This window comes from Phasianus colchicus, chromosome Z (genome assembly GCF_987193195.1).
Source record: "Phasianus colchicus chromosome Z, bPhaCol1.hap1.1, whole genome shotgun sequence".
In the NCBI taxonomy this organism is placed as follows: domain Eukaryota; kingdom Metazoa; phylum Chordata; class Aves; order Galliformes; family Phasianidae; genus Phasianus; species Phasianus colchicus.
Window position 1 is genome coordinate 20,143,663 of NC_143476.1, and position 27,632 is coordinate 20,171,294.

Below are 27,632 nucleotides of genomic sequence, written 5' to 3' on the forward strand. Positions count from 1 at the left end.
CGGTAACGGCCGACGCGGGGCTCTGGGGGGCGGCAGTGAGCCCGGGGCACGGCCCGAAGCGGGCAGGGCAGGGCAGGGCAGGGCGCGGCCCTCCGCCTCGGGAGGAGGGGAAGGTGCCGCTACCTGCCCACGGCGGGACGGGCCGCCCTCCCGGTATTTAGGGGAGAGTTGCCGCCCGAAGCGGGTGGAGGCGGTGCGATGAAGGGCGACGACGGTATCGAGAACCCGGCGTTCGAGCCCCCTACCCCCGACTTCGGCGGTCGGCGCCGTGCGAGCCCCGCCGGGGCAGGTGCCGATGCTCCGCCGGTGGAGGAGGCTGAGGAGGGGCCCTGCGGCTGGGGCCGCTGCACCCCTAAGGCTCTGCAGTTCTGCAACACCCCGGAGGGCTACCTGGTTGCTTACAGCCTGCTGGCCATCCTCCAAGGTAACCCGGCAGAGGCGGTGCATCAGCTCCCCGAGGTGCCGGGGTCCGATGGTGATGCTGAGCGGTGGGGAAGAGAACACCTGAGGGCTGGGTGGGGAAGCTGACCCTACAGTGTTACTCATCGTACCTAACTCTGTTCTTATTTTTTTTTTTTTCCATTTTTTTTTTAATTTTATTTTTTTCCTATGAACACCACTGAGTCCCACGACCCTATCAGCTCTTGACTGCTGTATGTCTTCCCAGTCATTCTCAGGGAGGTAATGTTTTTAATAGGCTGAAACTTAACAAATCATTTATATATGCTGATAGTGCAAAACTGGAGCACGCTACCTGTGCACTTTGTTACCTGCCTGCTAATTAATAAAAACCCTTGGCATGGCAGTGTGGGACCTTGGGTGATTAGGATGGCTTTCAAAAACCAGGTTTTGTTCTGTGGATCCCAGTCGGTCTGCCACCCAACCAGCAGCTTGGATTTTGGGGAAGGTAGAGTTTAGCTTGCTTTTAATTTGTTATTTAGCTTCAGGTGTTCTTGTCCATCCTTTTTGTATTTGGTAATAAGACCTGTTGGGACCTCAGTGAGCCTTAGGCTTAGCAAGTTGGAATGACAGCTGAGGGGAAGAGGTAGTGATGGCATACCGAATGTGTAAACCTGAGGGTGGGAAAGGTGAGATCCTCATCTGGATCTTCACTGGTATATTCACAGAATATACCTTAACTTTATTGGAATAACTGGAAGAGAAGGCTGTGTGTCCTGGGGAAAAAAAAAAAAAATAAAACAACCAACCAAACGAAAATCCATAAACAAGTGCTTTAAAATTCAACTGTGTTGCACGTGATGTGTGCACATCCTTTGCCAAGACAACAAGTAGCCTGTATTGAAGGCAAACAGAACCTGGATGTCAGTTTTCCTCTGGGGAACCAGGATGGTCTTGGGAGGGCTGGGCTGGAGACTCTTAAAACTTGGGGAGTTGCCTGTTGCTCATATATACTGCTTGGAAAACTATCAAGTGTCTCTCATGGCTTTCTCAGATTTTGATTTCAGCCTGTTCTGAACCTATTCTTTCCTTAACATGTTTTGGGTTAGAAAAGAAGCATCTAGAGGATTGGGGACAGAAGCAGCTTTTCTTTGCCTGTATTTGAATGGCTGCAGTATTGTTGGGAGGGCCATGAGGTGGTTATTGTTACAGTTGTCTCTCCATAGCTCACTTTTTTTTTTTTTCTCAAACAGTAAAGAGTAAGGGAGGGGTGGAAGGATTTATTACAGAATGAACTGCTGTGGTAAATAACTGAATTGCTAAAGAGTTTAGAAGAATAGGGGTAGGAAACTATAAACGTCCTGAAATTGTCTTTGAAAAGTTTTCAGATTATGCTGTACTAAAGAGCATCTTGACTACTTCCAGCACTTCAATTTGTTAAAACAGTGTTTCATAACATTTACCTAGTGCTGACTGCTTGCTTGGCTGAATGATAAATTCAGTATCACTTGAATTTTTATCCGCTACTGGTAATAGGGTTTGTTCCCAGTCATAAAGCATGTGTGTTAAGAATCTCTTAAGATGCTGTGTGGTGTTCCTTAAGGCTTCTTAGTCTTGTTATCTAACTAGAGATACGGCAGACCTCAGAGAAATACTTATTTAATCTAGTCTAGATTTTGGGACTTAATGAAAGTTCAGAGCTCGCTTACTTTGAAAGCTGATATAGGTTTGGTAACTATGGACTCTGTGGTATGCTTAAAGATGTGTTATCTGGACTTTTTTGCAAAAAAAAAAAAAAAAAAAAGGGAATTGGTCACTGGGGACTCACACTGTCACTTCAGAAGCAGAGGATGAGAGCTAGCTGACAAGAAATTTAGTGTGATATGTGACACTTTGCAGAGATGTTCTGGTGCTGCAATTGAAGGATTTAGATAACTTCAAAATCCTATGTAGTTTGTGTTGCTAAAGTACTGTTTTGCTTTCTATCTGAAGTATTTCACTTATCCTCCAATTTATAGAAATAGTCACTGAGAACAATAAAACATATTTACAAGATTTCCTAGTGCTAACGTACCTCTAGTTTATTTCCTAGTTTGCTGAAGAATAGTGAAGTAATCTTTAACACTCTTCCATTTACAGGGGGAGTGAACACAGTAGGTAGTTTCCGGCAGTGTGTGCGTAACCAAAGACATGTATTTTTAGGTTACTTTCTCCTAGTAGCAGCTGATTTCTTGTATTTCAGCTTCTTGGAAGATTTCAGCTGAAACTTAACTCTTCATTTCTGTCTGTTTTTGTTTCAAGTACAGGTAAAACCTGTATTTCCAGTATAGAAAACTCTTCTTTGCGTAGAACATGCTTACATGACTAATACCTGATTTCTGTATGGCACTTGAATTGCGTAAAGGTATGACTGCATCTTGTAATACTGTAACTAGATATGCTGCAGTTCATATTTACAGTAGCAAACAAGGTAAAAATTATCTCACTTCTTGAACGCCAGATAGTTTGTTTATTCCTTATGTCAGTAGTGTTTCTTTTCAACAGATCAACGGAACTAGTCTTTGAGACTGCTCCAGGCTAATCTGGCTGAACACTCCAGATAGCACTAATACTTGATACCCTCATTAGTTTTGTCACTGGAAAGACCTTTTATTTTAATTTAATGTGATATTTGCAAACAATTACCTTAAATACGCGATATGTAGAATACCTGTCAAGTACTTTTTGGTAAATGGATAAAGAAAAAAATGCACTTCTTTCCTTCTTTTTTGTTGGAGCAAATGAAATTCATTAATAACTAATCTAGATTTTGTGGATCACTGCACACTATACTCAAGCTTCTAACTTATGTGGGAAGACAGTATAAGTTTTGGATGAGATCAATTAAAACATAATTTCTGTACTAGTACTTAAGTGTTGAGATCTCCACTTTATCTGAAAAACAAGGACATCAACTAGGTTTCTTCTTTCCTGAAGAGGCTTTGGTGATTAATGACTAGATAATGGCATTGGAGAAGTTAAACTGCCATTCATCAAATCTGCATTTTTACAGATGAATCTAATTATACAATAAAATTGCATTGTAGGTTTTTTTAATGGATGTAAATTAAAGATAACTGGTAAACTGCAAGCGACAGTGTCTTCTAATTCAGTAATCAACTTGTTGAGTAGCTCTCCTCCTTCATATGAATGTTTTAAAGCTGTAGCAAATGTTCAAAGTGCTCTGCAAATAGGAGAATTTGTTTGTTCATTCCTTCATGCTTCTATTGTTCTTTGGTCACTGCTCCTCTGGAGAGAAAGAATAAAGCTACCAAAGAATTAAAAAGACATTGAGGCACTCCTGAATACTGCTGTTCATCTCGTATGAATTTAAGCATGGTGGCTGGACTGATAGGTGAAATTATCTTATGAATTATTATTATTATGAAGTGACAATAGTAAGATAATCAAGATTGTGCCAAAGGTAAAGCAATGGTGAGGATTCTACTGATTTAAAAAGTCAGATGATTAATCAGTGTTTTTTTAACATGTTGTAGACTCTAAGAAGGTCTGATGAAATTCAGCTTTGTGTAGTTGCGTCTTTTGATAGTGCAGTGCTTATTGAAAACTAACTTAAATCCATTACTATTCCCAGCTATAAGTCCTCCAGTGCTGTTCCTGTACTGGCAGCAGAGAATCATGTTTGAATTCTTAGGAACAGAAGGGATGAATGTAGGGCTTGTGCTGTAAGAGGCGCGCATGTTGTTTTGATTTAATTTGCAACTGTGATTTGAAGACCTCCTAACATTTTCCTACAGTATGTTTTATTACAGGCTTGGTTTAGACTATTGTGTAGTTAATTGACAATATCATGAAGCATAGTTGCTCATCTGACTAATATCAGAATGTTATTTTGGGACTGTTAAAGTAAAAGTATGGATATCTAACTACTTCCTCATATGGAAGCAGAATGTTTGGCAGGGTAAGAAATCCAGGCTAGTACCTGTAACCAGCTAGCACTGGAAACCATGGCTGACATAACTTATGCTTTTGGATGTTTTTTTTTTTTTTAATTTCGTTTTTGTCACTGCCTAGGCATAGCAGCTTTTTTTGTGAGGCCTTTGTTTTTCCATGTCATCTCATATTTCTGCATGAGAGAAAAACATTCAGAGGGCAAACATTTTTGTCAGTTAAAAGTAAATCACTTTGGTTGCTCTGAAACAGTTGCAGTGTCTTTAAATCACTTTATATATTTTTAACATTATAGGTAAAGATGTCTGTTCAAGGCCCTTGTATCTTCCTTTTGTGATGATAGGAAGTAAATAGTATTTATTTGACATACATATTTAAAAGATGTCTAGTATTAAATAACTTGATTCAATCTTAGTTTGTATTTTCATGCAAATAAACTTGACTATTTTTTTTTTTTTTTCCTGAAACTGAAATGCATTTTGTTTGAAATTTGCAATTCAAACTGAATCTGAAACCTTAATAACATTAGCAGACCATGGGGTATAATATCTTGCTGTACTGAGTAGCTGATTGTTAAAGCTCTCCCCGCAGGAGAGAACAAAATTGAATAGATTTTGTGCAGCTTGGCTGTCTTAAGTTGGCAGCATATGAATCCACTATATGCTTGGATTTAAAAGTTAATAAATACCTTAAGTAGCTTTGTAAATGTATTAATTGTTAGCCTTCCACTGATGGTAGAAGACGATGGTAAGTTTGTCCTTGCAACCCCATCAAATTTAGAACTTTTTATTAATTACATTTCTGTTGTTGTTTCTTGTAGGCGTTGTGGTAAATGGCCTGATTAACATCAGTATCACAACAATTGAGAAGCGCTACGAGTTGAACAGCTCCCTTACTGGCTTGATATCTGCAAGCTATGACATTGCTTTTTGTGTATTGTCACTGTTTGTATCTTTCTTTGGAGAAAGAGGGCACAAACCACGATGGCTGGCTTTCTCAGCTTTTATGCTAGGATTGGGCTCACTTGTATTTTCCTTACCGCACTTCAGTAGTGGAAAATATCACTATGGAGCTAAACTTGAAGGTAAGTTTATTACGTTCTGAAAATATAATTTTGTTTTTCATTATTCTTTGTAGCAAATTGGTGCAACTCTTAATTTGGGGCAGCCTAGTTAATCTTTGTTGAAGTTGTAAAAATTGAGTAGAATTTCCTAGCGGTGAAAGTAAATCCATGAGTTCAAGAGCTGTTTCGGTACACTGAACTTCCTTTTTCAGAACAGATCGGAGGTTGAGTAAAATGCTCTTTTATTTGTATTGATGAGTGCAAACAAAATTCACTTAGAGTAAAAAATGATCTGGTATTTATTCATCAGTAAGAATGCAGGTTAGGTCAATGATGTGGAATAAATGTCAAAGGAAAGCTGTGAGATTTACCGTCTGTTGAAAGGCCACTACACATTGCAACATTGCAGTTCTGCTAGGTTTTGAACTATTATTTATTGTAAAGGTATGTTGAGTAATTCATTAAGAAGTTTCATAGGTTTGTCCAAAATGCTGACTAACCCTGTGTTGTTTTCTTAAGTAAAGAGGAAACATGCACTATTGAACTGCGTGGAACAAAGCAGTATTGAAATCATGGCAGCATCCAAGACATTATCCGATGTCTTACAGAACTTTGCTCATAACTCAAGACTTTGAGTGCTGTGTATTTAATGCCATCTGCTTGTATTTCCGTGTGGTGGCGCACCTGCAACCAATAAGGAAACATCCAGATACTTTAAAAGAAGGATGACTTAATTTTTCACAGTTATCTTAATTGTTATTGCATTGCTTAAGCAAATTTCTTTAGTGACTAAGTATATTAACATGCTAACTAAAAAACTCAGTAGCTATTAAGCAATCTGGTGGAATGTTCTCAGACTTCCAGCTGCTGGTTCTCATCTATATTTTTCAAGTGTTAATCACATGATGCCATGCACTTCCATGAGCTGTCAAGATGTTGACTATTAGTTAAATAACTTAGGTAAATTACTGCTCCCCGTTGAATAAATGAGAGCCCGAGGCAGAAGTTAATCTAGCTTTTAAACTGAATAGAGCCAAATGAAAAAGTTTCAACAGATGATTACACATTAAGCTTGTTGCTGCTATAAGAGTTACTTGCTTCTGGCTATACCACATACTCATTTCTTTGCAATTACTATTTATTACTCTCATACCTCTCTAGTATGTAAGGGAAGCTGAACTTAATCTAAAGGAAGTTCTGACTTGTTTGTAGCTTTGTTTTCTATTGCAGTGAGATACTGGCAGCACAAGAGTGTTGAAGGTAGATAGCAAACTATTGCAACTGGATTCTTCCCTTTACTATTAATTTTGATAAGTATCTGTCTGTTCCTGTTTTGTCAATGCATCTGCCATTTCATCTGCCAGTGAAGATGCTGTAGGTGTTGATACCTTATTAGGGTTTGTGTTCTATGTGGAGTTTTGAAATCCAGAATCTGTGCAGAGTTTCAAGTGGTGTATGTGCTTTCTTCATCATGGCCCTATAAAGCTAACTGAATTCATGCTTGTTTCTCTGACTGTTGTAATGCAGATACTTGTGCTGTGACAATGAGCAGATTTAAGGGTCTAAGCTGACTTAAACAAAACACTATCAAAAATAAATGGCTGCAGAATTCGGGAAATGTGTATTATGGCAGACTGAAAGCAAGTTTACAGGTACTGTACAACAGCATCCTTTCACAGTGAAGTTAACCAGAGTACAAGATTTCATCGGATGTCTGGTTTAGCTTGTTTTGATGATGAAGTATCTTAGCTATACACTTAGTTGTAAAACTTAATAGTACCACACAGTCCAAACCTTTCTTGTTTATCATTTGGATGAGTATTTTAAAGACCACATTCTGGGAGTGAAATCAATTTATGAGTGCAACTTAGAAGTTTTGCAGTCTATTTTTTGTTAAAATCTACTTGGTACTTTGCACCACCTGGTTTCATTTACTTTATTATTTCTGTTCATCTATTTGTAAATACAGTGAGCTTTACCTGGAGTATGACTCTAACGTACAGTTCAGAATAACATTTCTTGACTGCTCGGTAAATTAATCTATTATCTAATCTAGAAGTTAAGTCCTATAGTCTTCCTGGAAATTACTGTTTTACTATGAGGTATCCGTGTACTTCTTTGTAGGATAGCATGTTTACCTGCTCAGAACTGTTCCACTGGAAATATTATTGCAGTAGCATTATGTAAAAATAGTTAACTCAATGTCTTATTTAATGAGTGGCTAACCAGTGGACTGTCTGTTTATGAACAGAAAAACCCAAATGCTTCTGTCTTGTCTGATGTCCAAAAATTCTTGAAACTCAAAACTGTAATGTAGATATCATCTGTTTTATTATGGTGACTTGTTTAGGATCTTTAAATCATCATAGAATCTTCTGATCAAACTCTGAAATTTGGAGTCAGGAGCTCCATCTAGTGGGTTTTTTATAATTCAACAATTATTTGATTACTCTGAGACAGTACAGAGGGCTGTTTAAAAAAAAAAAAAAAAAAAAAAACAGTTGAAATGGTGTTATAAGCAAAATATCTTTTACGTTTATCTTAATTCCAATTGAAATGATTTTCATGTCAAATGTAAAATTTAGATCCTCACTTTGCAGCAGGAAGAATCTCATTATGAGGATAGTCAAGCACTGGAAGAGGTTATTGGACAGCTTCTGTCCCTAGGGCTTTTCAGAACCCTTCAGAGCTGAGTTCTGAGCAGTTTCATCTGGTGCTGATGTTGGCACTGGATTGGGAGGCTGGACTAAACAACTTCCAGATGCCTCCAGCAACCTAAATTATTCTACAAAATCCCTCTTTTTTTTTTTTTCTTCATCCCTTATATTATGTATCTTTAGAAGTATCTTGCTTATTGACAAATTTCTACTATTTAAGTTTAAATGCATGTGGTGTGATTTAACATAAATAAAAATGACTTGAGTAACTTTCCCCAGTTCTCTGTAGTGCTGGAAACTCTGAATGTAGATTAATCAAGTGGGGGCTGATAACTAGTGAATCTCTTCAGAATGGCAATAACCTCTTTTCCTGGAATATATAGAGGACAAATTAAATAATGGAGACTGTGGTGCACGTAAAACATGTAAGAGGGCTGTGGGGTGAGCAGAATATGTGAGATGCCAGCCTCTAATTTGACTGTTTTCTTTCTTCACCATTGGCATGCGTGTGGATTTCCTGTTGGTTTTTGTCTCTGAACAGACCATCAGATAAGTCAGAGAACGGATAGAGCTGCTGTTCTTTACACTGTCTGGTATATTTCTCTATACCACTTATATTACGGAGTTGCAGATTGTCTCTGTAGAAACTAAGAATTTGTCACAGAATTCTGAATCTTCCTTGAAACTCTCTTCCCATTCAAAACCTACAGGACAGACAGATTTTTTTTTTTTTTAAGCTTAAGAGGGAACAGAAATCAAGCTGTTCTTTTATTTCTCCACATCTAACTTCCTGAAGTACTAAAAAAAAGAAAAGTACTACACAAACAAAACAGCCATATCCAATGTAAGATATGAGTAAAGCTAGCCTTGATCTGTATTCTTTCCAACTAATGTAATTGCTAAAGCATGTTGCAGCTCTGCCTTCTTGACTAGCATGTTGCACTAGCATTAAGTCTTTGGGAATACTTTCTCTTTATATAACTTGTATTCAGTTAGGTATAATTAAAGTAAAGAATGGAAGGAGATTTATAATTACCATTTTAGATAATATTGTCATTAAAACAGTTCAGCCCTTCGAAATACTAATCTAATCCAATGGTTTTTAGAAGGAAGAACAATTTTATAGAGGAAAAGTTGGATAGAAATGGTTAGTTACTCATCTAAACTTCTCCCAGAACTTGGCTTATTTCAGGTTAGACTTTTATGATCATGTAAAGCCAGTGCTTTCTCTTCCACACAGATCATAAGATGGTGGAACTAATCCAGGTTAGGTTTAACCTGTGGCACACTACCAGGCTATTTGACTGTTCAAAACCTTATGCTGGTAGAAGAAGAGGGTGATGATTTGAATTGCTGAGGTAAAGATAGTGAGTTGTGATTTGATGACAGTGTTGACCCTGGATTAAACTAATATCACAGTTTGTTTCATTAGTGAATACTCTTTAGAGAATGTTTCTTGAAATATGGAGCCTATGACTCCAGTCAGTAAGTGCATGTATGTTTGCTTAGCTAAAAATCAGTAAGTCTAGTGGGTGATGCAAATAAGATTATAATTGTATTAAAGTATACGTTATTCTCATAATTTCATAGTTAGAGTTTTAATTGTGTGATTTGAGAACAAGCAAGTGTGATAAATTTTCATCTTTCCATGAAAATAATTATATTGGCTGAAGATCTTGAAAACTGATAGAGGCTATACTCAATTAGTAACACAATGGCATAAGGCTTCTAAATTGATGTGAAAAAAACACACTTGGTGTGGGGACAGGGATTCATGAAGAAGCAGTCTGTCAGAGTTTGGTGGCCATTAACCTGCGGAATCTTATTTCATGAAGCTATCCCTGGATCTCAAGCTAGACCAGTACCTTAATAAAATTCATGCAACTTTCTTAAACTGTTTGTTACTTATTTTCAAATATGTATATTAACAAGATACTCTTAGTTAAAGTACAGAACTTAAGTAAGTAGTTAATGCTGATTTAGGCTTACCTAATTGGCATTTAGAGTTAAATGATAACTGTAGGTATTCTCTACATGCTGTACACAAACATGTATATTGGCAGAAAATTGTAGGATATGCTGTCTTGCAATAGATAACTTTAGATGCGGTGCATATAAATAGTAAAAAGTTAACTGGATATAAGACTTAGTATTGATCTTTTGTGCAGAAAGTTGTTAAGAAAATAGACTGACACTAAGTGGAGAACAAACTCTAGGGGTATATATGGTTTCCGTGAAACATTAAAATGAGGCTTGTTCCTAACTGGAGAAGATTGAAAATGCTAGTAACTCCCCCTGAAGTGTTTAATCATTCAGAATTGGCCACTTCGTATACAGTAGTACTAATGTACCTGTTATGTGGTACATGACAACTCTACTACTGGTATGGAGCTGCTGCTTCTTTAGAAAGGAAATGATAAAAGCCAATGGTGCATTTATGGCAATGTTGGTCAGCCTTCTATTTAAAAAAAAAAAAAAGTGGCAGGATTTTTCTTGTGTTTTATGTCTTGTGAGCTTACCTGATTCAGAGGTGGTTTTCTCAGGATGGTTTGTTTTCACCAAATTGACAGGTTTATTATTTTCCTCGAGGTTGTATGTTTTTCTGTGGAGAAGCTTGGAAAGAAAGAAACATGCTTTTCTTTTGATCTTGTCAGTTGGGATTGTCTGTTACTGAAAGTGCAGTGATAGGAAGGGAAAGAAAAAACATACTGTCTTCATTTCTTTTTTTTTTTTCTTTTTTTTTTTTTCTGCATAGAGGCATACAGGAGCACCGCAGATGCCTTCTGCTCTGCTTCCTTCTTGTGGTGACTTGTGTTGTGGTATTTCTGTGTGTGAGGGTGTTTTTGTGGTTTTTTTTATTTATAACTCTGACTATGGCACTGTTCTCCAGCAGTCTTGCTGTTCAGGCCACTGTGTTTCTCTGCTTAAGAACAGAGATTGTTGCTAGTGCTCCTTAGAACCACTGTTGGGCACAAAACCAAACTGAAATGTCTATTTCCTAGCAGTGTTTCCTAAACTGTTGAATAACCATTTGACTCTTTTTTTTTGTTTTTTTTTGCGTACACTTGGTCCTCAGGCCAAAGTGTTTTAATAAGGCTATTTCATCTGTATTTTCTTATTGGTAAGGAAAAAAACCTGTTTTTGTTTGCTGTAATCATATTTCTTTAGGAGGATATTATGTAACTGAAGGTTAGCGCAGTCATGCATAGGATATAGTAGATGTGAAAACTAGAATAGGAGTCTAGGTGCAACAGTGCAGAATATATGTGCTGTCATATGTCATCTATAATATGTATATGTAGAATAAATATATGTTCTTCAGCTGTAATGAGCTAGGTAGTATGCCTTTAAAATTTTGTTGTTTATATCCTCAGATACATGTCAGATTTCAGGAACAAGCTCTGCTAATTTCACTTGCAGTGCCAGCACAAAGTCTTCACTTTCCAATTATCTCTATGTCTTTATACTGGGACAGCTGCTGCTGGGAGTTGGAGGAACTCCTCTCTATACTTTGGGGACAGCTTTTATTGATGATAGTGTTCCAAAGCACAAATCTTCCCTTTATATAGGTAAGTTTTAAATCCATTTATAATACATTGTCTGGGAAGATCACAGATTACAATATCCAGTGAATTGTTTTATGTATTGACCTAAGGCTCATCTTTCATCATTGTATGCTAATGTGCATAAAGTAGTTTTATAACTCGCAGAGTACTGCTGTAAGTGTGAAGTCTTTTCAGTAGTAATTTTGCAGGGTTACCAGAAGGTTGCTTCATGTCCTTCTCTTGCTCTTCTGTCATCTCACTAACTGAAAGGGCTTAATATAGCCTGCATATAAACAATATGTTCAGGTAAGATGTCTACTGCTAGCATCTGTCCTTTACCCATACCTATTAGATCTACTAACAGTGGGCAGCCCTACGTATACAGGGACACTTATGAGCATCGTGTGATCAGTGCAGTCTTCTAGTCACATACAAATATGGAACTTAAGCATACTTCCAATATGTATTCCTGGCTTACTTGAAAATAAAGGGATTACCTAGTAATGCAGATAATAAATTTATATTTACTCTCAAGCTCTTAGAAAGCTAAAGAATAAAAACTTTCAGTGTTTTTAATCTTTTCTCTTAGGGGGAAATCACTGAAGTCTTCATCTACTTGCATACACTTCTTGCTTAATTGTTCCAGGCAAGCCACCTCATCTGCCAAAAAAGTGTCTAATTATTTATGTTAAATAACAGGCAGCCCTTAATTTTGTTTGTCTTTACTATGAGTTAAGGCTTGTAAGTTTTCTGAGGATAGTGAAACAAATAGAGCAGTTAGTATACTGTTGGTATGATTAAGGGATCAAGAAGCATCTTGAAATCTCAAGAGATGTGATTAGTGTAGAGGCTTAAAGCATAATTGACAGTATAATAAACCTGATTCATTTGCAGTCTTTGGATACCTGCTGAATTTAGCAGAATAGTGTATTCTACTTGATAGAATAAGAACCGGAGGGAATTACAGTGAGTGGACAGGTAGCCGCATTAAGCCTATAATATATTCTTTTTTTAACCTTAATACACTGTACTGAAGATTAAAAGTATATTGTATTTCTTGATACAAGAAGGCTTATTCAATACAAGGAAAAAACAAACCACCCTAAAGTTGCTGTTAGCGCTTATAAATAACTGCTAGCACCTAGCACCTTAGTCTAAAAGTTGGTAATTCATAAGCTGTTATTTTCTTTCTTTTTGAAAACAGGGATATTTTGTAAAGACTTCTTACCTCGCTCGGCAGAGGCATTTAAATCTAAAGCCAGGGAACTGTTAAAAAGTTCCAAATGATAATTCAGGTTGAATAGTTTGTAGGGGGAAATAAGGATCTTAGAAGTTTGAAGCTGTGTAGGATGAATGTGAACGTAGGGTGTTCCTATGAGCTTGTCATTATAACTAAAATAGGAGTAAACATAGAATTCATCAACTGCATGTTTATTCTAACTTTCTGGTATGTCAGTGTTCTATTCCGTTCTCCCCTGCCACTACTTCTTGCTATCTTAAGAGAATGAAGTCATACAAATACTCATAAAACAGACACTCTGAAAACATATAGAAGTCTAGGTTCTTCAACTGGGGGAAAATCACAGAGCTTTGACAACAGGAATGCACGTCTTATTTTGACAGCTCTAGTTTGCAGACAGTCTTTCAACTAGTAGTAGAGAGAATTCTTCTGCCAACAGTGTTAATAGGCCACAGAAGTCTCTGATAGGCCAGAAAGACTGTGACATCTTGTACTAACACAGAAGGAATGTAGACTTAAGACTGCTCTTCTGTAGCATATAGTTACAACTGCAGCTTTAGTATTTTTCACCTAACTGCCAGGAACAATTCAGATCCATGGCTTTATATTTTTTAGACTTACATCAGAAAATTGAAGCAAGTTCTCTGCAAACTCAAGTGGCAGATATTCCTCCTGTCAGAAACTTTTAATGGAAGCCTGTATTGTAATCTTGTCAACTCTTCAAAAAATAAAAAGTAAAAAAATCTGCACTCAATTGAAGAACAAAGTATGTAGGTTTTTAAAGACAGCATGCATATGCTTCTAACAACTGATGCTTGTAATAATTGTAGTTAAGAAACTTTTATGCAAAGTAGCTTATGATTGCAGGACAGGATGTTTTAAAAGTAATCTAACAATGTATGTAAATAGTGCAAGTGAAGTGTGTCTTGGTATGTTAAATCTCAGAGATATAGCTTTAATGAGTGCTGCAAATTTCTGTGTTGATGTGAAGGTACAAACTTTTTCTTCACACTGTACCTGAAGCAATGATACTGAAAGAAAAGGTTGAATTACAGAAATCACTTGGTCTAAAGTTGACTTGAGGAATTTCCTGAAAAGGAAGCTTAAAAATATGATGTATTTTCTCTTCCAGGAATTGGGTATGCCATGTCATTGCTTGGGCCTGCTATTGGCTATGTCTTAGGAGGACAGCTACTTAATATTTATATTGATATCAAGATCCCAGAAAGGCAAGATGAGTCTTCTAGTTTCTATTTTCCTTTGTTAATAATTCTTATTAAAATCTTCAACTCTTCTTCATATGAGGAAGAGAAATGGTTTGTTTTTTTTTTTTGTTTGAAAATACTGATAGTGAGTGTACTTTGTATTTTAACAGGTAAACAATAAATTTTAATACACATAAAGAAAGTGACAACATTCAAGGACCTTCTGTCTCATCTATTTTTAGAAAAAAGAATTTTCTATCTCACTGACATCTGAAATCAGTGACTTGAGTTCATCAGTTCTTCCCAAATTATTTTTCCAGTACACAGATGGACCAAGAAGACCCGCGCTGGCTTGGAGCATGGTGGATAGGATTCCTTGTATGCTTTTTTGCAATTTGGTTTCTGATAATACCATTTTCATGCTTTCCGAAATACTTGCCGGGTAATTTTTTTTTTCTTAAATGGGAATGAGAGCTACTTTGTAAAGGAGATCTCTTTCTATCTCTGGAGTGCTGGACTCAGAGGCTGATTCCTCTGATTCTCCTTCTCAGTTAATTATGTAATAGCCCAAGCCTTATTGAAATAAAAAGTTATTTATTACTATTCAGCCTTTAAAATATGGGGAATTAGCCAGAAGAAGGATCTTGTAAGTACTAGTGGGAAGTACAGTAGGATTGGAAACAGATGGAATATGGAAACTGACGGTCAGAATTTGAAAGATGCTTTCAACTAGGTGCACACAGGACTGTATTTAAATAAAGATGTTTGCTTATCACCAAAAATCATAAGGAAATCCTACTGACTTAATTCTTATATTGTTGTCTTTGACTACTGCGTTATAGCTATGGATAGAATACAAATTCAAGTATTGCAGAGCAGTCTTAAAAAGAAGATTTTAATACATTTTCTGCTGAGGCAGATAGTTGCTTGGAAAGAGTAGCTTTCTATGACTTATGTTGAAAGAAAGGAACAATGAAGTAGTGAACCAGGCAGAACGTGAGGATTATTAAAATAGTGAATGGACTAAGAATCTAAAATCCTTAAGATATAATTGCTAATCTCTTATTACAGCCAAGGCTATCAAAGGGAAGCATGATGCCTTTAGTTAAAGTTTTTCCATAGCAATAAATTATTGATATTCTCTTGTTCCAGGTCAATAGAAATACTTAATTAGTCTTATGGTAGAAAGGAAACATTTATTGTAATATTTCTTTATACTTTAAGTCTTTAACACTGTTATTCAACATCTTTGTCAATAAATATTCCCTTCTTGCTGTAGGAACAGCAAAAATACAGGCAGAAAAAATCTCTGAAACCCATAATGATGGAAGTGAGGCACTTGTTGAAACAAAGAATATTGGAAAAAACTTTAAAGACTTTCCTATTGCTCTCCTGGTAAGAAAGTATATAGAACTTAATAAAACCGATATGTTCTGAGAATAAGATTCTTTTCAGGTGTTAAATGAATGTTTAGGGAAGTAACTTCATCTTCAAAGAGCTGTGACAGAAGTTTGCAGAGTCACTGAGAAATAAAGCATATCACATTTTGCTGGTTCTTTTGATTGCTAACATGAGCAGCATATTTGATAAGTTCTGCGTGAAAGTATCTGCTTGAAAATAAAGTGACATCTAGTTTACATGGTGCAATGATGAAGTAACGCTCTGGAAACTATACAAACTTTTCTCCACAGATTTTGTTGAAGAATCCTGTGCTTATGAGCCTAATATTAGCCAGTACCTCAGAAGCTTTAGTTGCCACTGGCTTTGCCACATTCCTACCAAAGTTTATAGAAAATCAGTTTGGAATGACATCAAGTTTTTCAGCAACTCTTGGAGGTAATGTGTTTTTTTTGCTTTTTATTATTTGTTTATTTTTTAAATCTTTAACATGTTTACTAGTTATAGCTGGGAGCCAACATAGTCTGTATTGTATTTTCCAGGATTTTTGAGAAGTTATTTGTTTGAAAACAACTAAAGCTGGGTTTTTACAGCAGAAAAATGTTTTAAGATCTTTATGCCTGTCTGATTAAAAGCCCAAGTTTTTAATTTTCCAACAGTGCAAACCTGAGTTGTCCATATGTTCAGTAAGCAATAGTAACTTTTAAAGTGAAATGAAAAATTTGTATGCTGGTGACACTTTAATTTATTCCTCTATTTTTGGCGAATGATATTTAATTTTCTTTAAAATTAGCCAAAGGAGCATAAAGCTGTAGTCCCTCTTATTTCTGTTACCTGATAGGCAGAAGTAATAGGTAAGGCTATAGGAAAAAGGAAGGCTTTGAAAAGCTAGTATTGTAGAAACCAGTGTGATAACTGATGGAAAAGCTGCACTAGGTAGGAACACATGAGTAATTCTAGTTATTTTTGAAGGATACCAACCAGATCAAGGCAGACAGGCCAAGAGATACTTGCATTATGGCCAGCTTTGCATTTCTGGAATGTCTTGATAAATTACTTCAGCTACTAGTATAAGCATATGGTAGTTGAAGTGCTTTTTTTCCACTAAGTCTTGATGACTGAGTCCTCTGGGTAATACTAGATAGCTAGTGCTATCATTATTTAGCTATCTTCGCTTCAGAGCAGTTATCTGCAAGTTTCCAGTAGAAATGCATTGGAGCATATGATCAATTGTTAAACTGTCATCAGTAGTGGAGGGAGAAAACTTGAATTTTTCCTTGCTCTAGTCTATTTTAATTTGAGTTAGATATTTGTAGTGTTAATTAGATGTATAATTTTGAAGAAATGCCCATGGTCATGTTGAAAGCTAGACTTATCTGAACTAAGAGCAAGCTAATCTTGAGTGTTATACGTTGAGCCTTTTTCTGTGTGCATATGTGCCTGTACAGCTCTGCAACTGTACCTCAAGACTCTAAATATCCCTTGTCAGTTCAAGTTATGCCTTGGAACTCTGTTTTATTGGAGTTTAGCTATATTTAAACTTTCAGTTATCTTTCTGAAGTTCCAATTGTGTGTAGGGATAAATCTGTATAGATTATGACAGCAAAACTAGCCAACTTTGGTCTCTGAGAACTTTATTTTTCAGTTTCTGTAGATGTTTCATTGTATCTTTTGCTGTCTTCTGTATAACAAAGACTGTGTGTTCTGTTGTTTAAAAAGTTCATAGCACAAATCTGGAACAAAAAACATAGATGTGAAAAATACTGAGAAACCGTGGAATAGTATTTTCATAAAGCAGATTAGTGTTCAGAGTTTCCTGCCCAGAATGAAGTACCCTCAAGTAATCTTTGTTTGCTTTACTGAGCTTCAATTTTGTACATCTATAGATTACACTGTGAATTTGATCTTCTGGAAAGACTACAGGTAATATAAAGGCAGAATAAATTGCTTTCACGGAAACTATTACATTTCTTACTCTACATCTTAAGATGCATGCCATAACTGTTACGATTTTTTTCTTACATAACATGAAATTGCTCTCTGAATTACTTCACTTACTATATTTTGCACTTTTGTATAATTGCTGCTTTCTTGTTTTCCTCTAGGGCTTGTATTAGTTCCAGCAGCAGCACTAGGCCAAGTAATAAGTGGCATCTTGGTATCCAAGTACAAAATGGATTGCAAAAACATAATCAAGTTCATTTTAGGCACTTGTTCAGTTGCCTTTCTGTTAAACACAGTCTTTTTAGTTGCTAAATGTGGGAATGAACCTTTTGCTGGTGTTACCGAAACATATAATGGGTAAATATATTTTGATGCATTTTTGGTGCTAGTATTTATGTTTAAAGTAAGAAAACTACATTAGAGTACAGAACCTTAAAGTCATAACTTTACCTTGATGTATGAAAGCAGAACTGTTTTATGAAACTCAAAACCTTGTTCATGGGATCTGTGTAATAGATGAGTAAGAAAACGATATATATGTAACTTTTAAGTGCTCTGAGCAGACCAGTCTGCTTGTCTGGGGATGGGTGGGAGGATGCTGTTCTAGATGTAGAATTGTTATTGAATTTTAATGTTGCTGCATTTTTTCTTGAAACTATAAATTAAAGAACTTGAAGTGTATATGTATGTGGGAGGGAGAAAAGAAGAGGAACTGGGTTGAGATACAAATCTTTCTTTATCTGTTTCTAAATTGAAAAAATCTGTGGAAGTAATAACAAAAAATAACTACTTACAACTGGAGAAGTAATTCTTTTTTATTCCGTATCTACTAGAAATTGCTTTATTTTTGAGCAATTATGTGCATGAATCTCTTTGGACTAAATAATGAGATTTGTTCTTCTATGAATACTGTATTACTTATCTACATGTCTGCTGCTTATAATTGGTTTAAAACTATTATTATTTCAGAACAGGCACGCTACATAACTTAACAGCACCATGCAATGCTAACTGCAGATGCTCCGCTTCCAGATACTATCCTGTTTGTGGCAGAGATGAAGTCCAGTACTTTTCTCCGTGTTTTGCAGGATGTGCATCGTCTAATCTTAGTAACAAGAAAAAGGTGCTTTACAGTATGCAAGTAGTTGACTTAGCCTGTTTGTGTTACGTACAAAATATGTTCTGTGTGGCAAGTGTTCTCCCCTCAGTATGATAGCAAGTAAGTATCACTGAAGGGATGGTTACTATGGGAAAATCTTACATGAATTGGAAGCATACACTTGTAAGTAGGGTGAATGCTGATATGTTTCTCACTTGCTTAGTGTCTTATTGCAAATGTTACTTCCACTAGGCCTTCTACTGCTGAAAATTCAAAGCAAATCCAGGTTTGATATATTGAGTTGATCACAATAGAAATCATCAGCTGCCTTGACATTAAGTTGCAATTCTTACCTAGTATTGTAAAGAATAATGTAATGTTTAGCATATGCTTGGCAGTATGCTTCTGTGTGTTTGCAAACCTGGAAAGTCAAACCCTGGAAAATAACTTTCCTCTACCATACTCTATATGCCATGAATGTAGTAAGTCATAAAAGTGGCTGATTATTTCAGCAAGGGAGACTCTTTTCTGCTAGCGTAACAAACTCCTGAGCAGGGCTGTGGGAATGTAGGAAGGAAAGGCTTAAAGAGAGGCAAGCTGAACAGATTGCCTTGGAACTTCTTATGTCTGATTTGACTTTTTTTGGAAGTGGAAAGTTTAGATTTTGTTATTTTTCTCTTGAAAACAAACAAGAGTGGATTTAAATGAAGAGCTTAAAACAATTCAGTTTGATTATATCCTTAAAAAAGCAGTCCAACATCACTTCTGTCCTGGTTAAGTCTTTAGGAGTAGTCTTGAAAAAGGGAAGCCTTCACTTCTCCTTCTGTCAAGTGCAGCCTACTGTGAAAACCAATGGTGACATAAGTAGCTCTGAATCTGAAGAATGAACCTTATTTAAACAACAACATTTTGTAGTTAAAATTGCTTAGAGTAAAATTTTTGAATTTTTGGAATTAATCAGTAGCTTTGGAGCTGATTATGCAAGGGAGCAGCTACTAGTAGTTAATTTAGTGAAAACACCTTTTGAGAACCCTGTTAAATATATTCTGCTGTAAGAGAACTGCAGCTTTTGGATATACTTTCTTTAGACATGAAATTTTGTGAAAGAACTAGTTGAAAAGAAAGGAGCACTCCACCCAACCCCTGAAACCCTTAATGGTGTTAGGTTTTTTTTTTAAGAAATGATCTATATGAAAACAACATATTTTTCCAAATAATATGTTTAAAAAAAAAAAAAATCTTTGAAGATTTGAAATAGGATTTGAGTATGAAAGATAGCTTTTCAAGTTTTATTCTGCTGATGTTTGTTTATAATATAGTGTATTGCATATCTGTGCCTCTGACTCTAGAATCTCTTTAAGCTTTTTATGTTTGTACCTCAAAACTTTCTGCACACAAAATAGAGACTGACCGTTTTTGATTACAAAACCTAATATAATTACTGGTCAGGTGGTCATTGGATCAGTCAAATTCTGCTGAATCAATTTAAAAAAAAATTGAGGTATGGTCATATGGAAGTAGACTACTTCCCACTCTTGAAGTCAAGTTTTTTTTCAAATTCACTTGGATGCAAATACACAATACCTACCATATTAGAATGATGTCTACTTAATTTGTTTTATAAATTATTTGTAGACTTACTACAACTGTTCCTGTATTGGGAAGCTGAAGAGAGAAAACGTTTTGGAAGACTTTCTCCTTGAAGCTATACCTGGGAAATGTTCAACAAGATGCAAATATTTACCTTTATTTCTGATCTATTTCTTTTTTGGTGTTGTTTTTACTTTTATGGCTGTTACTCCATCTACTGTGGCCGTTCTCAGGTATGCTTTTTGGGCATTAGAGAAAACATGTAAGTGAAAACTTATATCAGTGAAACCCTTTAATTCATTTTGGGCTGTAGTATGGATTCAATCTAATGTGCAAAGGATTTTCTTTTGTGGTATTTTGTGCATTTAACAGGCAGTACTTGAAGGAGAGATAGTTATGCCATTGCTCGTTATAGTTAAGTAGGTACTGTTTGAATCAGTAAAAATAATCTTTTCCTGCTTGCAGAAAAAGTAGAAGCAAAGCTCACTATTTCATGGGAGTATTCATTTGACTGCTGTGGTCAAAAAAACAAGGAATAAATTTGCCATGTTTTTGGATGAGGAAAACATTCAACTACTCTGTGTATGGTTAGTTCCAGGACTTCAAGTTTTACTAAGAAAATAACAATCAGTCAATATCTATTTAATTCTTATTCTTCAATTCAATTCTGACATGCGAAACTGTTTTGCCAGGAACTGCAGACTACCTTGGCTATCATATTAATTTTGTAATGTTGGGATTCTGTGGTAGTCAATATGAAATGTGGCAGCGTTACTTGTCTTGGCTGTCTTGCATGAAAGCTTGATCTATTGTTCTTTCACTGTGTATATGTGAAGGTAGAGGTCTTCTACTTGATGTTGAAATTTGACTTGTACTTCAAATATTTCTGAGGGGAAAAAAAAATTGTTGTGTAGACATGCATGCATTTTTTACCTCATGGTACTTGAGAGGGCAAGGTGTGGAGGCTGTTCAATGTGTTTGGTTTTTTTGCCAACTTTTGGGATAGTGGGGATGGGCAATGATACTGCAACTGTAGTTTGAAATGTCTCTTTTCAGGGGTGGTATCCACCTGGGCTTAAGACTTTGTCATGTTAGTCTGTGTGCATACAAGTGTGAAATGCTGCACAATCTTCAGAACTGAGCTGACAATTTTATTTGGGTAATTCTGAGTAATAACATTTTGAATTTGGAATTATACTCTTTAACTGAAACTGTTACTCATTTCTTGAGTACTATAGAACAGTTCCAATGACCAAGAACTAATTTAAAGTGGTCAATGTGATATGTATCTCTTCAGCAAGCCTATTCTGTACACATTGAAATGCAAACATGACAGCATTCTAGTGCAAGAAATAAGCACCTACACCATAAAAGTCTGCTTGTTCTTCTACCTCTAATTGTCTTTGTGGGTAGGGGAATCCTAACAGGTGGCTTCCACTGCTCATCTTGGATGAAGCACTTCAATATACTTAATACAGTTGAGTAAAGAATACACTACAAAAACAAAATTGCATAAATGACATAGAGTAGGTTGTACTTAATATTTGTGTATTATCTTTAAAATGCGATGAAGATAAAATAATTTGCACCTAGGGAAATATCTGAAAGAAATGGTAAGAGGTAATTTCTTCTAGTGTTGCATCAGTGCACTAATTTGTGTGAGACAGGCCAGAACTGATTTATTGTTAAGGTTGTACGTGTTGTGAGTGTTGTGCTGAAGCTGTTTCTATTCATATATTGCTTCAAGAAAATAGCTCATGATAGCATTGTCCTTTAATCCTTGGTTGTTCTGTGATGGAAAAAATGTTCAAAATATATCAAAGTGCTGCTAGTAAGCTAGATTTTTACTTGTACTGTTAATCATAGTTTGATGTACAATTCCTTGATAACCCATAGGAGTTGCTTCTATTCTTTTTTGGAAACAGCTGTTTTGTGCTGGATTTCTAAGATTGTTTGCAGTCAGCAGGCTAAAATAATACATTAAGATAAAGCATATTCAGTGAGAAAAATAGCTGGGAAAAGAATCAGTTAAAAACTTGTTTTCTTGTAAATCTTTACAGATGTGTGCCAGATAAGCAGCGCTCATTTGCTCTTGGTGTGCAGTCAGTGTTTCTACGACTACTAGGTATAAAACTCTTGCTGAAACTCCTGTCTCTGAATAACTTGTTTCTCGAAGACTGTTTTCTAGACTTAATGATGCATTAAGAAACTTCCAGAGGGGCTTATAGTAGCGTCTTGATGGCTTAGTAAATGCACTTGTTAGAAGGCAAGTGCTATCAGAACTCAAATTCCTCTTTGAATAGGTCATGCATGTTCATGTTAGCTCTTTCTGTTGTCATAGGCAGGAATAAAATGTAGGTAACTGTCATTCTTGCTGCAAAAGGTACCCTCTGTCACTTCCCCCAGTAGTGGAGGAAGTTGTATTCTCAAAGTTGAGATCCTACTAAGAAGCTATGCTATGGAAAACAGCATCGTGTATCTAACACATGAAGTTTACAGTCACAGGAAGGTGACAGTCTTAACCAGTAAGGTTACTGCTGCATATGCCATTATATTTTTAAAGGGGACATGGAATATGCCTTTCCCTTTCAAAACTGAAATTGTAAAATTACACATAAATTGCTAATTATTCAGTCTTTATGTGGAAATTCAATGAATTTCCACATAGAAATAGCTGGATATGTGAATAAACTTCAGTAAAAAAAAATATATTACACTAAATGTAGATATTCTCTGAACTGCTCATTTTGAGGTCTTATTTTTGTCTTGTATGCTTTAAATGGCATACATAATACAAGGCTGATTCAAGGCTTAGTTACTGGCTAGGTTTGTATATAATTATGTAATACTGCTGCCATTTTTTGAGATCAGTTGTCTATCAGTGTGAGTGTTGTTTTGGTGCACATAATGAAACTCCAATAATTCTATCAGTCATTCTACTGATAAAGTGTAACAAAAATAAACATAATCACAGGTAGAAATTAAATAGGATGCAGTGTTTAGTGTTGTAGAAACCCTTCAAAAATGCTAATGTGTTGCCATGTTGTTGGTTTTTTTTTTTTTAGGTACTGTTCCTGGACCAATTTTGTTTGGCTTTGCAATAGATAAGAGTTGTTCTCTGTGGGATGTCGATGAATGTAAAACTAAAGGAGCCTGCTGGGTTTATGACAATGAAAAAATGGCATATCTTTTGATGAGCATAAGTAAGTGACTTCATACTAAATACATGTACAAGGTAATTGATATACTGACGTTAGCTACCTTGACTACTTGGTGGGAGTTCTTTAAAACAACCTTAAACTGTTTTTTTTATTAGCAGTTAAAACAACGACAGCAATAACAAACTTTGTTTCCTAAATAATAAAAAGCAAAATACTGGAGGAGAAGGAGCAAGACCCATTGAGTTACTCTTAAGAATAGCCTAGAAAAGAAAACAGTAACATAGAATAGTTTTGCTCTTCTGAATTTTGAGGGATTGGCACACATTTCAGTCTTATCTATTGTGGTCTGCTGATAGCTTAAGGACTAAAGAACTTCTGTACTTATGTCATATTCTGATTCTTTTCATTCAGTTAACTTAAGAATTCAGTTAACATATCTGAATAGCAGGAAAAAAATTTCCCAAGTTCTTTAACGGGCTGTTAGTTTTGTGTGTGTGAAATGGCACATGTCTGGAGGAGGGAAGGCAGGCTGTGAATTTTAAAATGCAGTTGTGATATTGTGATACCTTCTAGCAGTTGTGATACTTATAGTGGATAAACTGAACTGCTAGTACTAATCTTCAAGCTGAAAAATCAAGAGTCACAACATCAAATTTCGGTATCTCTTGGATGTGGATGTATTTCAGTGGTAGAATATGATCATGTGTAAGACAAACACCACTCGGTACCTTTGGGTAAATTGAATGACCTTTTTCAAGGTAGCTGAGGGAGAATCCTTGTCATGGCCAGTTCTAGTTTGTGGCAAAGAGTACTGATGCAATAAAGAACAGTAGTGAAGAAAGAAGTAAGGAAGACTTGCACTTCAGGCTAGAATGGGGTGAAGAAATACAGAACTGAAGTAATAGTAATACCTGCTGATGCAGGCAAGAACCAGAAGGCAGATAAACTCTCTAAAGTCAGTTGGAAGTTTACTTGCCCTTTGAGTTAATCTCAAGTATATTTTTAATTGATACTATGAATTTCAATATGTTTAAAATTTGAGAGTGTGTTTCACTATGTGAAACTATAAGTGGCTGAAATACTCTTGTCTCATCATCAAAGATGACCTGCAACAAGGACTCTTCTATTTTTTGCATTTAGGTGCTGCTTGCAAAATCATCACAATCATCTTTGTGGTCATGGCAGTGTTTTTGTATAAGCCTCCACAACCAAGACCAGTTCTTCCACAAAAGGATTCAGAAATGGTATCTGCTATACATGCGTAAATTGTGAGCAAATCAGTGACTTTCAAAACAAATTAAGAATAAGCTCCACTGTGTACACTTGAAAAAAGACCTTTAAATTTCTAGTCTCATTTATAACTTGAATGAAATGTGGTAGAATATTCCAATCTTTGTTATCCCCCAGGCCCTCACCTTGTCTCCCTCCCTCTCACCCTCCCAACCAAAAAAAAGAAAAAAGGCAAAAGATAACCTGAACTGGATTGGCTGACTTGAGCCACGTATGTGGAACCTGGTTCATTGAAGGGAACTGTCACTGTTTAAAATGGGGATTATTTTAATGTGCACTCTTTCTGAACTAGTATGTTTGATATGAGTTTTGATTGTAGATATGCCAGGGTATGTGCAAATATGGACATGTTTTAAATAGTTTTACATGTTACCTTAATGGTGTGTACACTCACTTCTTAGTATTTGTAGAAAACTGTAAATTGTTATAGGTAGCTGCATTTGTGACAGCAAAATGTTATTTAAGTGCCTTATTTCCTTTTTGATATCTGTACAGAAAGATGCTGTTAAGCTCCTTTCTTTAGGCGTAGTTAACATTTTTTTTCTATAAAACTTTGAAAATAAAATCTATTTTCTTACAAATTCTCTGTATGCATGTTATTTCTATGTGACTGAGTCCTAGACTTCTCAACTCAAAGAAATGCTGAAAAATGGCAGAAAATAGGTATGCAAGTAGCAAAAGTAGAAAAATGTATCTTCAGTTATTCCTCTTCATTTACTCACTATGCACTATTAAAACTGTTCTGCTTAGTGCACCAGATGTGACTTAGCCACTGGTATAAAATATTAAATTTCATTGCCCACTACTGAAATTATTCAATATTGGCTGGAATTTTTCAATGAACAAGTTATTCTGTGTGCTTATTTTAGTTAATATAAACCAACTTTCTTTTGTGCTGATGATTCATGCCAGTTTTATGTAGCTATGTATACCTGTTTTCTCTGGTTACATGGACTCACTGAGTCTACTAAAAACTTCAAAGAAGCACTACAGCAAAGTAGTATTTAATCAGAGTATCTAAATGCAGCTTTTGAAGCAGGCAGATGGTAAATAACTCAAGAAGACATTATAGATTCTTTCCTTTTTTTTTTTTCTGAGCTAGAACTGTTCAGAAGAGTGGAACTAAAAACACCACAGTAGAATGCAGAACCTTAAAGCACAAGGCTGCACGTTTTTTCAGACAGAGGACTAAAGCAGTAGAATACATCTAAATTTACTCTTTCTCTAGTTGACAGTCTCCTGGTAACAGAGGTGCTTCATAAATGAGCTTATAGAGCTGGTTAACTTCCCTTGAAATGTCTAAATACTGGTCTTCTCTAAGTCTAGAAATAACAGCCTAAAACTTAGAGTATGGTTTCTGGCTCTGAGTTGCTTTGTGTAGGGTGTAGCAAATCACATAATTGTTTTAAAGGTGTGTGTTACGGTGACTAAATTGGCAAAGTTGCTTCTCTCAGTTTGACTTAAGGTGTGAGATCATTGTTTAGTTTCTATTGCTTAACATGATTGAACATATTACAAAATTGTGGAGCAGAGAAACAGGATATTCCTCCTCTTCTGAGGAAGTTATTAGAACTTGTAGTTGCTATTGGAGTGGCTATTTGGGTGGAGAAGGAAGGAAGTATTGCCATGGTGTAAAATTACAGTTAAATTAAAAATGGAGGCTGTTGCAACTTTTGACTTGCTAAAGATTGCATTCACTAATTTAGGAGGAGCATGAGAATGACCAGAAAGGAACCAAATATTTAGAACTGGGGAGGCTTACTTATTTACTTTGTATTATAGCAATATTCATTCTGCAAACAGAAAATGGTGTGTCAAAGGTTCTACTAAGCTGAGACAAACATCACAGACAAGCTGACAAAGTATAGCTTAGTTAGCTGAAGGTGGATTAAAAACTGCCCAAACATCTGAGCCTTGCAGATTGAAAGTCCAGTTGGAGTCAAGCCCCTAGTGGTCTACCCTGGGGCCAGTCCAGTTCAAGTTAATGACCTGTATGATGGATTTTAAGTATACACTCAACAAAATCAAAAATCACAACCAAAAACCTGGGATGGGTGGTTAATGGATCACCAAAGATGGACAGTGAGAAAGTAGTGAAATGGATGGAGTTTCATGAAGTTCAGCAAGAGAGAAGACACCAAGTGGGAATATGCAGCCAGATGGAAAGCAGTGAAGGATGCTGGTTTTATGATGAACAAGCTGACTGTGACACAGCATAGCTCATTCTGCAAAAATGCCACTGGGATCCTTGGCTACATTAAGTACAACACTGCTAGCAGTTTGAACTCTATGTAACAGACAGCTGTAGTGCTGTCTGGTTCTGATGTTTTCAATACAGGAGATTTGCTGATGTACTAAAAGGAAGGAGGCAAGGTTATAAAGATGTCTGAGATGGAATAACTTTCACACAGATTGAAAGAGAGCTCGGAATGTTCCCATCATCATGGAGAAAACGCTTAGAAATATGCATAAATATCTTATGGCAGGGAATGAAAAGGAGCAAGCCAAACTCTTTTCAGTAGTGCCCAGCTGAGTAGACAAGAAAAAATGATCACAAACTGAAACATTAAATTCTACTTGTGTTTTTTAATTATTATTTTAAACTCTGAGGGTCTTCAAACATTAGAACAGGGTATAGAATCTCCATTCTTGGAAATGTTTAAAAACTGGACTGGGTCCTGTGCAGGGTTGTTGGGCTAGATAATGGCAAGAGGTTGGTTCCAAACTAAACAGGTCTATGATTCTATGAAATACTTGTCATGGTGGCTCTTGTTCCCCATTCTATGTGATGTGTAACTTCTGTATGGATTCTTGCAAAGGAAAACCTTCCTGTTATCACAATGTCCTTTTTTTTTTTTTTTTTTTTTAATGCATATGTATCAGCTTGTACATTACATTAAGCTGTGTTTAGCAGCTAATACAGTGTGCATGTCTCACTTGGTGATACCAGTTCTGTTAATGCTAACAGTGTAATCTTGGTAAACAAAACATTTCTAACAGCAATTGACAACCTTTTGTGATTTGTGTGTGCTTTCTGAAATACTGTTTAGAGTGTGGTTGGAGCAAACTCAAGTGTTAGCTAAAATAAAG

General features: G+C 36.1%; 1 protein-coding gene across 2 annotated transcripts; it reads left to right on the forward strand.

The window, feature by feature from the left end:
• Nucleotides 1-27,632, forward strand: LOC116229804 (solute carrier organic anion transporter family member 4C1). Of its 2 annotated transcripts, none has more exons than XM_031594522.2 (13): nucleotides 1-424; nucleotides 5,171-5,434; nucleotides 11,445-11,639; nucleotides 13,988-14,084; nucleotides 14,381-14,502; nucleotides 15,340-15,455; nucleotides 15,752-15,896; nucleotides 17,564-17,759; nucleotides 18,372-18,525; nucleotides 20,137-20,324; nucleotides 22,152-22,216; nucleotides 23,157-23,294; nucleotides 24,393-27,632. In XM_031594522.2, exons 1-13 carry the CDS (start codon nucleotides 199-201, stop codon nucleotides 24,515-24,517), a joined length of 2,031 nt encoding a protein of 676 aa, XP_031450382.2. In that variant the 5' UTR covers nucleotides 1-198; the 3' UTR covers nucleotides 24,518-27,632. The 2 variants fall into 2 exon arrangements, with proteins under 2 accessions (XP_031450382.2, XP_089987449.1); XM_090131323.1 differs by lacking the exon at nucleotides 1-424 and adding an exon at nucleotides 2,699-2,803.